General features: G+C 39.3%; 1 protein-coding gene across 3 annotated transcripts in view; it reads right to left on the bottom strand.

Annotated features, from left to right (window-relative positions):
* Psme3ip1 (proteasome activator subunit 3 interacting protein 1) overlaps positions 1 to 16,551 on the bottom strand; it is a 38,006-nt gene that overhangs the window by 20,677 nt on the left and 778 nt on the right. For 2 of the 3 annotated variants that reach the window (XM_074055952.1, XM_020164625.2), the window contains exons 2-5: positions 5,747 to 5,847; positions 5,144 to 5,281; positions 4,443 to 4,541; positions 3,737 to 3,858 (exon numbers count right to left, since the gene is read on the bottom strand). In XM_074055952.1, coding sequence (XP_073912053.1) covers positions 3,737 to 3,858; positions 4,443 to 4,541; positions 5,144 to 5,270 — 348 coding nt within the window. In that variant the 5' untranslated portion in view covers positions 5,271 to 5,281; positions 5,747 to 5,847. The remainder of the gene's footprint in view (positions 1 to 3,736; positions 3,859 to 4,442; positions 4,542 to 5,143; positions 5,282 to 5,746; positions 5,848 to 16,551) is intronic. The other variant, XM_020164627.2, reaches the window with a different exon arrangement.

Below are 16,551 nucleotides of genomic sequence, written 5' to 3'. Positions count from 1 at the left end.
AGAGATCTCCCATGCTCATGGATTGGTAGAATCAACATAGTAAAAATGTCAATACTCCCCAAAGTAATCTACATGTTTAATGCAATTCCCATCAAAATTCCAATGACATTCATTAAAGAGATTGAAAAATCTACTGTTAAATTTATATGGAAACACAAGAGGCCACGAATAGCCAAGGCAATACTCAGTCAAAAGAACAATGCAGGAGGTATCACAATACCTGACTTCAAACTATATTACAAAGCAATAACAATAAAAACAGCATGGTATTGGCACAAAAACAGACATGAAGACCAGTGGAACAGAATAGAGGACCCAGATATGAAGCCACACAACTATAAGCAACTTATCTTTGACAAAGGAGCTAAAAATATATGATGGAGAAATAGCAGCCTCTTCAACAAAAACTGCTGGGAAAACTGGTTAGCAGTCTGCAAAAAACTGAAACTAGATCCATGTATATCACCCTATACCAAGATTAACTCAAAATGGATCAAGGATCTTAATATCAGACCCCAAACTCTTAAGTTGATACAAGAAAGAGTAGGAAATACTCTGGAGTTAGTAGGTATAGGTAAGAACTTTCTCAATGAAACCCCAGCACACAGCAAGTAAGAGATAGCATAGATAAATGGGACCTCATAAAACTAAAAAGCTTCTGTTCATCAAAAGAAATGGTCTCTAAACTGAAGAGAACACCCACAGAGTGGGAGAAAATATTTGCCAACTATACATCAGACAAAGGACTGATAACCAGAATATACAGGGAACTTAAAAAACTAAATTCTTCCAAAACTAATGAACCAATAAAGAAATGGGCACATGAACTAAACAGAACTTTCTCAAAAGAAATTCAAATGGCCAGAAAACACATGAAAAAATGCTCACCATCTCTAGCAATAAAGGAAATGCAAATTAAAACCACACTAAGATTCCACCTCACCCCTGTTAGAATAGCCATCATCAGCAACACCACCACCAACAGGTGTTGGCGAGGATGCGGGGAAAAAGGAACCCTCTTACACTGTTGGTGGGACTGTAGACTAGTACAACCACTCTGGAAAAAAATTTGGAGGCTACTTAAAAAGCTGGACATCGATCTACCATTTGATCCAGCAATACCACTCTTGGGGATATACCCAAAAGACTGTTACTCCAGAGGCACCTGCACATCCATGTTTATTGCGGCACTATTCACAATAGCCAAGTTATGGAAACAGCCAAGATGCCCCACCACTGACGAATGGATTAAGAAAATGTGGTATCTATACACAATGGAATTTTATGCAGCCATGAAGAAGAACGAAATGTTATCATTCGCTGGTAAATGGATGGAATTGGAGAACATCATTCTGAGTGAGGTTAGCCTGGCCCAAAAGACCAAAAATTGTATGTTCTCCCTCATATGTGGACATTAGATCAAGGGCAAACACAACAAGGGGATTGGACTATCAGCACATGATAAAAGCGAGAGCACACAAGGAAGGGGTGAGGATAGGTAAGACACCTAAAAAACTAGCTAGCATTTGTTGCCCTTAATGCAGAGAAACTAAAGCAGACACCTTAAAGCAACTGAGGCCAAATAGGAAAAGGGGAACAGGTACTAGAGAAAAGGTTAGATCAAAAAGAATTAACCTAGAAGGTAACACCCACGCACAGGAAATCAATGTGAGTCAATGCCCTGTATAGCTATCCTTATCTCAACCAGCAAAAACCCTTGTTCCTTCCTATTATTGCTTATACTCTCTCTACAACAAAATTAGAAATAAGGGCAAAATAGTTTCTGCTGGGTATTTGGGGGGGGGGAGAGGGAGGGGGCGGAGTGGGTGGTAAGGGAGGGGGTGGGGGCAGGGGGGAGAAATGAACCAAGCCTTGTATGCACATATGAATAATAAAAGAAAAATGAAAAAAAAAAAAACAAAAAAAAAACTGTATTACTATTGAGCTGGCAGAGTGGTTCAAGTAGTAGAGAGCCTGCCTAGTAACTGTAAGGCTCTGAGTTCAAACCCCAGTACCACCAAAAACAAAACAAAAAATTGTTTTATAGGGCTAGGAGTATGGCTCAAGTGTTAAAGTGTATGCCTAGCATGTTCAAGGACCTGAGTTTAAATCCTAGTACCACCATCACCAAAAAAAATTGTATTAGAGGGCCTGGTACCATGTAGCTCAGTAATACAGTAGGTGCTTAGCATGCAGAAAGTCCCTGGGTCCATCCCCCACCCAAAGGAGGGAAAAATCATTACATACAGCAATGGGGTGGGTGCAATTGCACGTGGGATACTTAGGGAAGGTCTCTGGTGAGGGAGTGCTGAGTTGAGACCTGAAATGCTAGCCTGAGGACAAAACGTTTCAGGCCAAGGAAATAGCAAGTTTGAGGCCTTCAGATGGACTCAAAGCTTGACATGAGGGGAACATAAAAGCCAGCAGCTGGAATACGGGAAGCATGAGGGAAACATAAGAGAGATGGCTGGCCTAAATCACGTAGAGCCCTGTGAAGCCTGATAAAGAATAAAGACTGGTCTAAAGGCAACAGGAAGCCACTAGAGTGTTTCAAATAGGAAAATGACATGATGACATGTAGGTTTTTAAAAGTTCCTTTGGCTGTCTGAAGAACAGACTGCCAAGGGTGACAGTAGAAACAAAACAATTAGATGATGATCAAAGTACTTCTTACCCATGTATGAAAATAGAATGATGAAACCAATTAAGAATTGTTTAAAAAGGGGAGGAGAATAAGAATAACAGAGGGGCTAAATTTGATCAGAGTATATTATATGTATGTATGGAAATATCACAATGAAGCCCCTTTATGCAATTAATGTACGCTAACAAAAAAAAGAGAAAGAAACATATTAGACAGTCTTAGCAGCCAGAAAGTCCATGATTACCACAGTGGCAGTAGAGACAGCAAACATTAGACAGCTGCAAGTTACTGAGACTGGGAAGACCAGAAAAAGACTCTGGTGGAGGGCAGGGGTAATGTAGCATGGAACTGAAAATTTTGACTTAGCCAAGTCACATTTGGGATTGCCTACTAAGACATTCAAAGCTGGGCCTGATGACACACACCTGTAATCCCAGAAGAAGGTGTTGCTAAGAACAGAGGAGAGTTACTAAACACGTCCTTTTAAAACTCAGAAGCCACTAGGCACCAGTGGCTCATGACTGTAATACTAGCTACTCAGGAGACAAAGATCAAGAGGATCTTGGTTTCAAGCCAGTCCCAGTAAATAGTTCCATAGACTCTTATCTCAAAATACCCAACACAGGGCTGGTGGAGTGGCTTAATTTGTAAGAGGCCCTGAGTTCAAACCCCAGTGCCACCCCCCAAAAAAACCCACAAAACAGAGCTATAAGAACACTTGCCTAGCAAGCATGAGGCCCTGAGTTCAAATCCCATTACCATAAAAAAAAAAAACTAAACTCAGAAGCCAATTTCTCCTCTGAATGAGATTAACTGAACTGCCCATCTGTCTCAGAGTCCTCTAATTCCACATGGCAAGAATACCCTGCCACTGACTACAAGGATTTATGCCTACAGTTAATCCTAAAGGACATGAACTTTTGATTACAACAGACTCTTGCATGCAATACAGAGTTCACAAATCACTGCTAGTCATTCAGACTCCAAGGAATATCACTACTGAAAGACTATGGAGGCCCCCAGGTAGAAGACCCTCTTTCTATCTGAGGAAACAAGACACTTGGTAAATTTCTCTCAAAGTACAAAGGATATTCTGTATTCCTTCAGTTCTTTTAGTTCTTCTTCTCTTCGCTGTTTTTCTATTAGCTCCTGCTGCCGAGAAACCTCATCAAGGAAGTTGGTCTCATCTTCATCTAAGCCTCTTACCATGTTTTCTGGGGAAATAATTAAACAAGGAACACAAAGTGGGCTAAAGGAAAAATACAGTGTTCTTTGACTTTTCCTTCTTCCTTTCTTAATAAACAGCAAGTTCTTCAGGGGATTAGAAAAAAGAACTGTTAAATACCATGGCTTTTGGATAGATAGCATGGCATAAAATCAAGACATTTCTCCCACAGCTAGATACTAGCATAGAATTAAAATGGTTATTTTCAGTTCTAAACAAAAATGTTCAATGTCCCAGTTATCCCTGGAGACTCTTCAATGCCTTATTGCAATGCTACCAGACAGAAAAGTTTTTATCCTTTCTTTCCTTTTAGTTGAAAACTGAAGGGCATCTCACACTCACAGCCCTACTTTTCTAGAATGTTCCTCTGGAAGACACTCTATGTCTTATTTGCTAATCTGCCAAGCTAAAACAAGATGTAATTCAGCAGAAGGCTGTCTCTTTCTCACCAAATGAGCATCTGGAGACTAGATAATTAAGACAACTCCACTGCTAGCTAGTGTGTTGCATAGGCCAAAGTGCATCAAAAGGCCTGGTGGAGTTCCCCAGACTTGTGTATTTTCTGAAGCTTACTGAATTTGAACTGCTCCTCATACTCCTGCTGCTTCCTGTCTTTCTGCTCCTGTAGTCGTTCATACAAAGACCGAGGATCATATACCTCTTCTGGACATTCTGAAAAGAAAACAAAGGGAAAGAAAGGAAGGGGGAGATACATGCTTCAAAGTTATTTCATGTTGTTTTGGAATCACAAAGACTTTTAAACAAAATCTTTGCATGAACTGAGGATGAGAATAACATAAAAATAGCACAAATATGCTAGGAACTTGGCTCAAGGACACTACCCTGAGTTCCTGAGTTCAAACCCCAGTAACCCCAGTACTGCAAAAAAAAAGCACTAAGTTCACAGCTTTCCTTTGCACCTCTGGGAGGAGCCAGCAGTTCTCAAAGTCAACTGTCACTGTCAAGAGGGCCCATGGTCTGAAACGGTTCACTGGAAGAGAGGCCAGCTCAAATCCTCCACACAGCAGAGTTCTCAGTTACTCAGACCATGGATCCACCTCTACCAGTGGAACAAACAAGCAGAATCTCCTGGAAGGCAGTTTGGTGGACAAGAGAGGTCAAGGATGTGAGCACCCTGCCATGTAACACAGGTTACTTCCCCCTCTGTACTTTGGTTCCTCAACTCTAAGTGAGGACAATTAACACCTATTGGGAAGGGTTGTTGTGAGAATCAAAGACAATTATGTTGAATGAACAACTATAGGTCTGTGTACCTTCTGGATCTTCAGGTTTTCGAACCTTCTCCCATTCTTCTTGCCTCCTTTTGCGCCGTTCATCTAGTTCTGCCTCAGACACAAATCTTTTTTTGATGACAAGGTTACCATCATCCCCTCCATCCATAATGTAACAGTCTACACACACACACACACACACACACACACACACACACACACACACACACACAAAAGAGAGAGAGAGAGAGAGAGAGAGAGAGAATTGTGATTAATATTCCAAGAGAAACAAGAAAATTTAGCTTTGTCTCACTCAACAATAGACTACAATTTTCCTTCAAACCTTGAATTGAAACACAAATAGTTATGTTCCAGGTCACTGGTGAAAGCACAGGGTTTAAACTGACCTTAATTTATCAGGTATGATTATTAACGTCAATGCTATCTACAAAGTCAATGAGAGAATCTGGAGTAATTCTCCTTACCTGGTGTTCCACAGTAACCTCACTTACCTCTGGGTTCCTCTACTCTAAACAAACTGGCTTCCTGCGTACCCCCACCCTTTCTCAGCTCTTACCTTCTTTTATTTCTGTAACACCTGATATTATGCTTTCCCAAAAGTTCTGTCTCAAGGTAGTGATTTACCTGCCCTTGCTTCCAAGTAGATTCAGATGGAGAATCTCAGGTACTCAGATTACCTGGACTTAAATATCGAGTCCAGTCTGTAGAGCAGGGAAGTGACAGGCCTAGAGGTATACAAACCACAAATAGAAGAGTGAGACTAACTAGAAGAACCTAGATCTCCCAACTTCCACTTCAATGCACCTACCAGTATAAGCCAACTCCTCACATTCTTCCCTGTAAAATGCCATACCTGTGCCACTAAAGATTCTATGCTCAGGGGCAGGTGGAGTGGCTCAGCTGTAAGAGCACCTACTGCACAAGCGTGAGGCCCTGAGTTCATACACCAGGACTATCAAAAAAAAAAAAAAAAAGATTCTATCATCAGCCTTTTCTCACTCCCACACATCAAGTGCTTTTTGAATTATTTTTTGGTGGTGGTGCTATTAGCTTTTGAATTCAGGGCTTTGCACTAAGCACTCTACCACTTGAGCCATGCCCCTAGCCCTTTTCCTTTAGTTATTTACTAGACAGAGTCTCATGCATTTTGCCTGGGCTGGCCTGGACTACAATCCTCCTGCTTAGGTCTCCCACAAAGCTGGGATTATAGGAACACATCACTATGCTCTGCTTGTTTTACTGAAATGGGGTCTCACTGGTTTTGTTCAGGCTGGTCTTAAACTGTGTCTTCCAGATCTCTGCCTATCTGGATGCAGAAGATTCTCAAATATCTTCTCTATCTACATCTACCTGAACCTTTCTTCAGAGAACAGGGGAGAAGATAATATACAACGAGTGTCAATGAGTGTGTATTACTTCTTTTAAGCGAAACCTCTTTCTGTTTCTATTTGCTCGATTTTTTCCTTTTGAAGAACTGTGAAACTAACCCTCCACTTAGACATATTATGCATTATTCACATAATTCTCTAATGAGGAAGCACATATTCAACCTAATATCCACTCTAATGTGACCTCTAACAACAAAATGATCCCACAAAAATAAAGCAGCTAACATTTGCTAAGTTCTTACCATACACTACGTACTTTTTATGTATATTACTGCATTTATATGCACATGGAAACTATGAGAAATACATCCCTTTACAGATGAAGAAGTTGAGGCCCACAGAAGTTAGGAGTCTAGGGTGATATAGGCAGTGAATGGCTGAGCTGAGAATCAAATCCAGGCCTGACATCAAACATTCAGATTCTTACTTACCCACTTTACCCTCCTTTTTCCCACATTCCATTAACTCTTAGTTGAAAATAGGGTATGTCAATTTTAGCTTTTTTTCCCCCTACATCAGATTCCAGTGCTGAGAATGTTCACAAAACGTTTTTATTTAGTTAAGACAGAAATGAAAGCTGGAAAAACAAACTTAAAAGAAACAAAAGAAATTGTCTGGGCCTGAATCCTACTGTTAAGATTTAGCTCACTATAACAACAAGAGAGAATTGCGAGCATTACTTGAGAGAAACTAAATCCACTGACAGAAGCTTTGTTTCCACCTCAGGCTGGTCTGGACACTCCTGATTTATTATCACTGGATGTCTCCTTCCAGAAACTTACTACAAAAGCAGAATTATTCAGTCTCTGTGACCAAGCCAAAATTTCCTCAAGCTCTTATTGAAACAAGAGCCAACAACTTATTAAATGTCCCTGGCAGAGAAAATGTGAACTGTTGGACTCTACTGGATGGGAGAGATACCACATCCTCAGTTTCCCCTTTTATACTCTGTCTGCTATAGCTCTCCCATCTCACCTTGTGTTAGCTGTCTGGTTTCTCCCCCTCACTCGTTTCCTGGTCAATAATTCAGGCCACTTGATATGACACTCTACCCTGCATCTGAATCCACCATACTCTTCCAGAAGACAGCCATCCAACTCATATTTTAAACCTTCAAGATGGACCACTATCCTCCCTTGCCAGGAAGCCAACTCCCTCTCTGGGCAGTTCTTGCTCAAATTGAACTGAAATCTGTTTCCCTATAAATTCCACATATAAATTCAATCCACTGGGATGACACAAAAGGAACCAAATCTTTTCTAAAATGACAAAGCTTTAGTTGTTTAAAGACAACTCCCATATTCCTCTTAACTTTTTTCTTTTCTGAGCCAAACATCCCTCTTTGCTTTAATCTTACAAGATGGAGAGAAGTAAGTGTCTCAAAGCAGTGAACTTACCTGACTCTATGATTTAAGTCTGGGAAATAAATATTAGGATAGGCAATGACTCTGGCATTCCATTGAATACATCTCTCCACTCTCATTATGCATTTTTAATACTGAAAAATGTTTCCAATAGGCCAAAAGGAAACCCAAGGTACATGTAAATAAAAGTCTGAATTTAAAATAGAAACTCTAAGCCGGATACTAGTGGCTCAGGCCTGTGATTGTAGCTACTTGGGAGGCAGAGATCAGGAGGATCAAGGTTCGAAGCCAGCTCAGCAATAGATTGCAAGGATCTGTGGAGTGGCTCAAGTGGTAAGAGCGTCTGCCTAGCAAGTAAGTGTGAGTCCCTGAGTTCATACCCTAGAACCACCATTAATAAATAAATGAATAAATATACAAACCACTTTTGGAAAAAGACAAATTTATGGATTCCAAGAAGTCCTTTCTCTATTTCTCATCAGCCATTCTACCAAGTATTAGAATTCACCTTCTACACAAGTGGGGTTAATTTATGCTATTATCATTTCCATGCACAAGGACAAAGCTAGGATTCATTTCATGAAAATAAGAAAGCAGCAACACATTTTAAAAAGAAATTAAGAGACAATGGCTTTTTAGGATTTGACAGAGAAACTATTTCTCATCAGCCCTCAATGAATTTATTTTCTGAAGATTCAGTTACATGGCCAACACTAAAAAAATCTGCCCCATCAAACATATATCATAACCCTGACAGCCCTGATATCATAAACAAATAATAAAGGATCCAGCTGGTGGCCACACATACCAGTGAATGTCTTTTCTTATCTTTTTTTTTAGACAGGGTCTCACTGGTTTAGATAGGCCACGCTGGTTTAGAATGTGTAGTTCTCTTGCCTCAGACTCTCAAGTGCTAGGATTGAGACACACTACCATTCCAAGCTCTGAATTTCTGTGACTTAAAAGAGACTATCTAAAATAGACCTCTTTAGTCCATCTCTCTTTTCTTTGGAGGTGGGGGGTTGAGGATATGTGGTTTGAGATAGGATCTTGCTACATAGCCCATGCTGGGATCAAACTCACACAATCCTCCTGCCTCAGCCTCAAGAGTGCTGGGATTATAGATGTGTACCACCACACCCATCTATTTTCCAATCTGCATTCCTTCCATAGGTCCTCATTCCCTGGCAAGTGAGCAGCTGTTGCTCCCTTCTGCCTTCAATGCCACCAGTGGCTCTCCTGGTCGTCTTTCTACATTCAGAAAGGTCCAAGATGGGGACAGAAAGTGTCCATATACACATGATCATACTGAGTGTTCTTGTTAATATTCAGAATATTTCTTCTCCAGAAATATTTAGGTCTTTTCAGGATTCAAACCTTCACTGTCAATAAATAAGTCAGTTAATTTTATATACCTTTCAGTATGCACTGCTCCAATTAAATCAATCTATAGCGAATACCTTCTGTTGTAGCCTTCTGATCAAGAGTGGCTACAGGTAATTATAAAGGCTATGGACTGTGTCTGAAATCAAGAGACTTGGGTTCAAAACCAAGTGGTTCTTCCATTTACAATATGACACTGGGTAGGTCACTTAACTTCTCTGAGACTTGACGTCCTCATCCACAGATTACACTTACCATTGGTGATCAAAATAGCACTGCACAACATAAAGCTTTTGTATGGGAAATAACACAAAATAACTAATGTAAAGCACTTAGCACAGTTTTTGGCGCATGCTTTGAAAGTTTTCATCACTACAAAATGCTAAGTCCTGGACCAGGTATAAGAATGAAAGAGATACTGACTGTACTCAAGCAGTGGGGGCAAATAAATCAGCGACATAAACATATTTTAAGTGGGAAAGGGAGCATATCAAACAGAAGTTAGCAAACACACAAACATTAACAAAAATAACTATGAAATTATATATGGAGAGAGAATTATGTAATTCTACACTTTCCCTTTACTGTGGTTCTATTTTACTGTTCTAGTTTATTAGTAGCTCAATGTGAATAAACTCAGCACTGTGCTAGATTTTATGAGTATAGAAGAAATACGCTTTAATAGTTGGTACTCTTGCAGTAGTTATGCCAGGTAACAGCATATACAATAAATCACCAAAGTGAATAGCACAGTCATGCCACAGCGCTGAAGGACATGAACATGGATGAATCCAATTTCCTGGCTCAAAACCTGGATGTGCACCCAGACTCCATTTCCCTCTTCACTCCCTTATTTCCCACCAGTCACCAAGTTCTGTTGTCTCTTCCTCACTATGGCCTCTTTTAAATTAGCCTCTTTTTTTTGAGGGACGTGTTCCTTCCTTTCTAATCCTTTCTTTTCTGGGCCTCATCTTGCGTGGACTACTGCAATAGTATTCCATTAATCTCCTATTTCTATTCTAGCTTCCTTTCAAGTCTTTCTCCCCAGTGTCAGTCCAATGATTTTTCTAAAAGGCAAACCTAATACTATTACTGTATTAGCACTTAAAATGCCAGTAGCAGCCATATATACACACCAGTTATGAAAACCAAAAATGTCTCCAGATACTGCCAAAAGTATCCTGCAAGGCAAAATTACCCCTGGGATTGAAAATCACTAGTTCTAGAGTGAAATCCACCTTCCCTGGCATAATCCCCCTAACTATCTCACTTCTCCTCCATCTTTCCAATTACACTCTCAGTGATCTCTCCATGCATTGCACTTGAAAGCCACACTATGTACACCTCTCTGCACAGCCTGGACCAGGTTGTTCCCTCTGCTAGGAATGCCCTTGCTTCCTCTTTCCCCACACCCTTCCATGCAAACTCCAGCTGCACCTGCCCAAACTCAGATGGAAGATCACCTCCCTGAACTTTCCGTGTCCTCCTAGAGCAGTTAATACTATTTCCTCCCTCTGTGTTCCTGCTGTGGCCAAACTCTGTATAGCACTTACCCACTAAGACTTATCATTTATGAACGTTTCAACAGCTTTTTGCATGCACAATGTTTATCACATTAAGTATATAACAAATGTTTACTGAATAACTAACCATTAAAAGGATTTGAAAAATGTGAGTAGGGAGAAATGCCCTCACATGCATATGTGTCCAGTGTAAGTTACAGAGCATGGTGGCCATTAAACAAGTATTTGCCGAGGCTTCAATCCAAACGCTATATAATTTGTGCAGTAGGAAACAAAGGGCCAAAAATGAAATGACTTCACTGTATAATTAAGGCCATCTTTCAAGAATAACTCTTGCTACTTTCCATTTGTTTTCTTCCTTCTTTTCTCTCTCCACCTTAATCTGAACTGATTCAAAATACTTATGTTGAGAAATTAGCATTGCTGCACAATGCATGTTTCTGTGATGATTCCAACATTCACTGGCTATTTATTCTGCAAGAAGAAAGTGATAGGTACCTACCACTTATCCCTTCTGGAAACAGAGAAGCTAGAAAATTAGATTGCACTGACTTCTAATTCTTTTGGCTTAGCAAAATTTACACAAGTCTCTTCTTTACTTTTGTTTACTAAAATAATTAAAGATAAAGTAAAAAACAAACAAAAAACATCCCAAGGTTATGGAGAGCTAACTATCAACAGCAATGTAGGAATGCTAAGGATTTACATTGGGAATGCTTATTTTGTCCTTACTTTGTTCAATTTTTTGGGGGGGAGGGAAGGGCACGGTACCTGGGTTTTAACTCAGGGCATTATGCTTACTCCATCACTTAAGCCATGCCTCTAGCCTTTTTTGCTGTAGTTATTTTTCAGATAGGATTGATTTCGAGTTTTTTGCCCAGGCCAGCCTGGACCAAGTTCTTCCTATTTACCCTTTCCATGTAGCTGGGATGACAGACACACACTATCACACTCAGCTTTTTTGTTGAGATGGGATCTCAATAGTATTTTGCCAGGGTTGCCCTTGAACCACAATTCTCCAGATCTCCTGAATATTTATGAAATAAACTAACCATTAGAAGGATCTGAAGAATGTAAGCAGGGAGCAATGCCTTCACATTCTAATACTGTCCAATGTAAATTATAAAGAATGCTGGCCATTAAACAAGTAGCTGGGATTACAGACGTGAACTATCGAACCTGATTCTGCGTTCAATTTCAGAAAGGGTAAATGCAGCCAACTTACTCATAAAAGCTTATTTTCAACGTGACTCAAATTTAATTATAAACCAAACATTACTATGTTGTCTTATTTTGTTTTTGTTTTGTGGTGCTGAGTTATCAAACCCATGCCATGCAAGTGCTCTACCACTAAGCTATATGCTCAGTCCCAACATTATTTTTAAAAGGATTATTTATGTTCTTCAAATAGGAGTTTTGTGGTAAACCAAGATCAGACCAAACTACTTTGTCCATACTTAAAAGTTTCAAACTGGCACAAATAAAGAACATGGTGCCAGGTATGGTGGTACATGCCTATAATCCCCGCACTCAGGAGGCTGGAAGGATCTTGAGGCAACCTGCGCCGGACGGCAAGACACTGTCTCAAAAAAACAAATAAAATAAAATTTTTAAAGAACATGTTTTTCAAATCTGACAGCCTCAAAAACAAAGTTCTTGTATTTCAAGGCAAACTGTTAAAATACTGCACCACTGTGTTTACACTGGAGACTGTTGATGGGACCTAATAGGTTCAATGTCTTATGCAGCATAGTCTGCAAGTTTAAAATGCAAAGATTACATTGCTGCCCCCAAAATAACTGCTAACCCTGAATTGAAAATTATTCCACTTAGCTAGTGCCAAGATGTAAGTTAACGAGATCTGGTTTCCTATGGAATTGAATTTTGGAATGGCAGACTACTTAAGTGTTTATATCTTTAGCCACCATACCCTTTTAATTCTAAAATTAGAGTGACTGCACATGTAAAGGATACACCAAAGGAATCAGATCTCTGTGCTATGGTGTTCTAAAGCTTCACTTAGGGTAGCAAAAACAATTGGCCAATCCATTTCCTCTTGTCAGTAAATATATAGTTGACTGTTTTCCAGTGTTTTTACTCTGATATTAAGTCACCCTGTACTTCAAAATGCAAGATAGCAACCAAGAGGAATCTGCCTTCTGGCTAACCCGACTATACTCCAAAAAATGATGATTTTCTGTTTAGAAGACATGTCTATCAAGAAATAGTAATTTAGATGAAAATGACTTTTCCTATATTAAAAAGTTCTTCAGAGAATGAAAACTACTAACAGAGTACTTTCATAGTATTTATGACTAGATGAAGTAGTTACTAGACAAAGTCAACCTTCTAACACTGAAGCTTACTTAATATACTACAGCAGCAGCCAGGCCCTGGTAGTTCATGCCTGCAATTCTAGCTACTCAGTAGGCAGAGATCAGGAAGATCACAGTTTGAAGCCAATCCCAGGCAAACAGTCCACGAGATCCTGTTTTAAAAAAAACCCATCACAAAAAAGGGCTGGTAGAGTGTCTCAAGGTGTAGCCCTGAGTCAAGCCCCAGTACTGAAGGAAAAACAGTAGCAAAGGAGGCTAAAACATTCTAAAATTAGACTACAGCATAAGCAAATTAGCCTGTATTTAAGATATTATAAAAAGCAATTTGTAGCAATCATTTAAGCATCAAAGAAACACAACTTAAATATATAATATATATTTATTTATATGTATGCCTATCTTTCTATAACCCAAGAACACGATCTCTTCATATGTGCATTTACTCTAAATTCATCTAATTGCCTGAAGAGAAGTAATTTAAATACTGGCTCCCTTTGCTGATCAGTTCCCCCAAGTTCCCATGTATCTCTCAGAATATGAGCAATCCCCTCACAATGTCTGGTTCTAACACTAGTTTGTGTATTTGTGGGCACTGTGACAAATAAATGCAAACCAATAACTTCCTCTGGGGTTCACAGAAAGAAAAACAGCAGTTTTTTTCCAAAGCTGGAAGAAAATCTGGCCATGTCGGAACTTTTCAGTGCTGGTATTACTCCATCTAACATGGTGCCTCACTAAAAAATTTCAGAGGTACCTTTCATTTTAAACTAGTTTTAAACGAAACTAGCCCATCTGGGCTGGCTTTAGAACTCTATCCACACATCAAATTATACCCCATCTTCCCTACCACCTCACCTCTTGCAGTTCTACTCTAAGACCAAATAGGAACAACAACAAAAAAAAAGGTTTTGCATTACACTACTGACACAACATTAACAAACTCGAGTTTGGGGAAGTTTTTGTTGTTTTGTTTTTTGTGGTGCTGGGGATCAAATCCCGGGCCTTAGGCATGGTAGGCAGGTGCTCTACACTGAGCTGCATCCCCAGATAGTTGGTGGGGTTTTGTTTTTTGTTTTTTAAGCAAATCTTTATAAGACACAGTGGTAGTTACTAAACAGGCACTCTACTTTTTTAAAAAGGAACTTTTTAGAAAATGAGGAACCTGCATTCAGTAAGATATAAGGTTGGTATATAAGTAATTTAAGGAAAAGCAGAACAGTTAATCCTGTAAGAGGTGTAGAAGTTAAGCACTAAGGAGTTCAGAAAATGAAGACCAGATAAAGCTGAATTCTAACTGCAGCTGTGACATGCATAGCAAAAAGTAGTAGAAGTTTCATGAAGAAAAATCATCTTTAAGAGTGCTGGAAATCACAAATTTCACATTCCAAAGTCAAAATGAAGGGGGAAGGGCTTTCATTTCTGGAAAAAGTAGAATTGAGACCAATCCTATAAATCTACAAAAAAAAAAAAAAAGAGCTGGAAAAAAGTTTAAATACTTATTAAACTGAAAAGTGAGTAAGATAGAATAAGAATTTGGATAAAATCTAGAAGGTGAATAATAGAAATTAAGCACAAGATTCAAAGTGGATTTCATACTACAGATTTTTCTAACCTGAAAGTTAAAATTTTGGTACAACCTAAGTAAAAGTAAAAGCCAGGAGCCTGAAGGGTTGGAAATGTAGCTCAGTGCTGGAGAACTTGCCTAGCATTTGCAAGGCCCTGGGGTTTGATTTCCCAGCACACAGGAAAAGATTAAAAAAAAAAAAAGGTTCAAAAGCCAGGAGTCCATGTAGGGTGTGTAGTCTGATAACCACCTTCCTCTCCACCTTAATCTGATACCCCAAAGAACTACACCATCACGGTAAAGGGGAAATGGGAAGGAAAACAGCAGGAATAGTGCACAATAGAAGAAGACCTAAAGGGAATTCAAACTGTGGAATTAAATATATGAATTACACAACAACTATGCTAACCACATTTAAAAAAAAAATCAAGCCTTGAAATTAATAGCAAAGAAAAAGAAACTGTAAAAGAGTGACAAGACTAAACAGAATTTCAGGAACTAAAAACTGCAATAACTGAATTTAAGAAGTCAGTGGATGAGTTTAATAACAAATTGAATAAGAAATAATTAATGAAGAAATTATTGAGGCTGGGATGGTGGCCTGTGGCTGTAATCCCAGCACTTGGGTGTCAAGGGTAGTCTTGAACACTCTGTGCAACATAGAGACAAAGATACAGTGAAAATCAGTTCAGTAAGGAAAAAAGAAGAAACAATGAGGAAAAAGCAACATATTAATATAGAATGGCTATGAATTTTATAGAACTCATGAAAGACACTAATCCAAGAGCCAAAAAGTCTAATGGCAAACAAACTGCACAAACATCAGTCATAGTTGGGGACACCCTAGTGAAAAAGCAGAAGGCAAAGACAAAACAATCTTTAAAACACGTTCTATAGTAAGCAGCAAAAGAGATCATATTTAAGAGTGAAGTATGCTAAGGAGGACGCCAGTGGCTCACGCCTGTAATCCTAGCTACTCAGGAGGTAGAGGTCAGGAGGATCGTGGTTCAAAGCCAGCTTGGGCAAATAGTTCGGGAGACCCTATCTCGAAAAAAAAAAAAAAAATCACAAAAAAGGGTTGGTGCAGTGCTCAAAGTGTAGGCCCTGAGTTCAAGCCCCAGTATGGCAAAAGAAAAGAAAGAAAATGCTTAGTTTAGCTATGTCAAAAGCATATTACACTACGATTGAGACTACAGCTGAACCATGCACTTTCTTCATTTACCAGAGAGGTGCTTTTCCATTTCTGAAGCAGCAGCTTGACCCTAACCAAACATCAAGATTCTTGGAAGCTGAAAGTGAAGACTGATAATCAGGTAAATGGTCTTCACATAAGTCTTCCTTTCTTAAAACTATGAAGAATTTCTCCCTCTTAAGACTTAAGTTGAGAAGGATAACAGTCTCTACTCTTAGACCCTTACAACTGTTCACAGTTCATCTCAGGCTGTACTTAAAATATAGAAAAGCTGTCTTTATCTCATTATCTCTTATCAAAGAGGAATCTACACACTAATTTCAAAGATTTGGGAAGCAGTGACCACCAAACCATGTCATGATGTCCCTGTGGACACATCAATAAACCAACTTAAGAACAGACAAAACTTGCTCACAGTTGGTACACAAGAAGTCACTGGAAATTCTGACCAACAGGCTCACATTTGGCTTCCTGGGTCCCATTTCTGACAACTCAATCTGACTACCTGTGGGTGGGAGGTACAAGAATCTTCAATTTAAAATTAATGGCCACAGAAGATCTTGTTTCCGCTAACGTTTAAGAACCATGGCTATGAAGGAATAGTCTGCATGTGGACTGAGATTCCTAAGGACACCCCTCTCAAACAAGACGCCTCAACTCTCGGTCTTTGTTCTCTAAG

Source organism: Castor canadensis, chromosome 15 (genome assembly GCF_047511655.1).
Source record: "Castor canadensis chromosome 15, mCasCan1.hap1v2, whole genome shotgun sequence".
Classification (NCBI taxonomy): Eukaryota; Metazoa; Chordata; class Mammalia; order Rodentia; family Castoridae; genus Castor; species Castor canadensis.
This window is presented reverse-complemented; position numbering and strand designations above follow the sequence as displayed.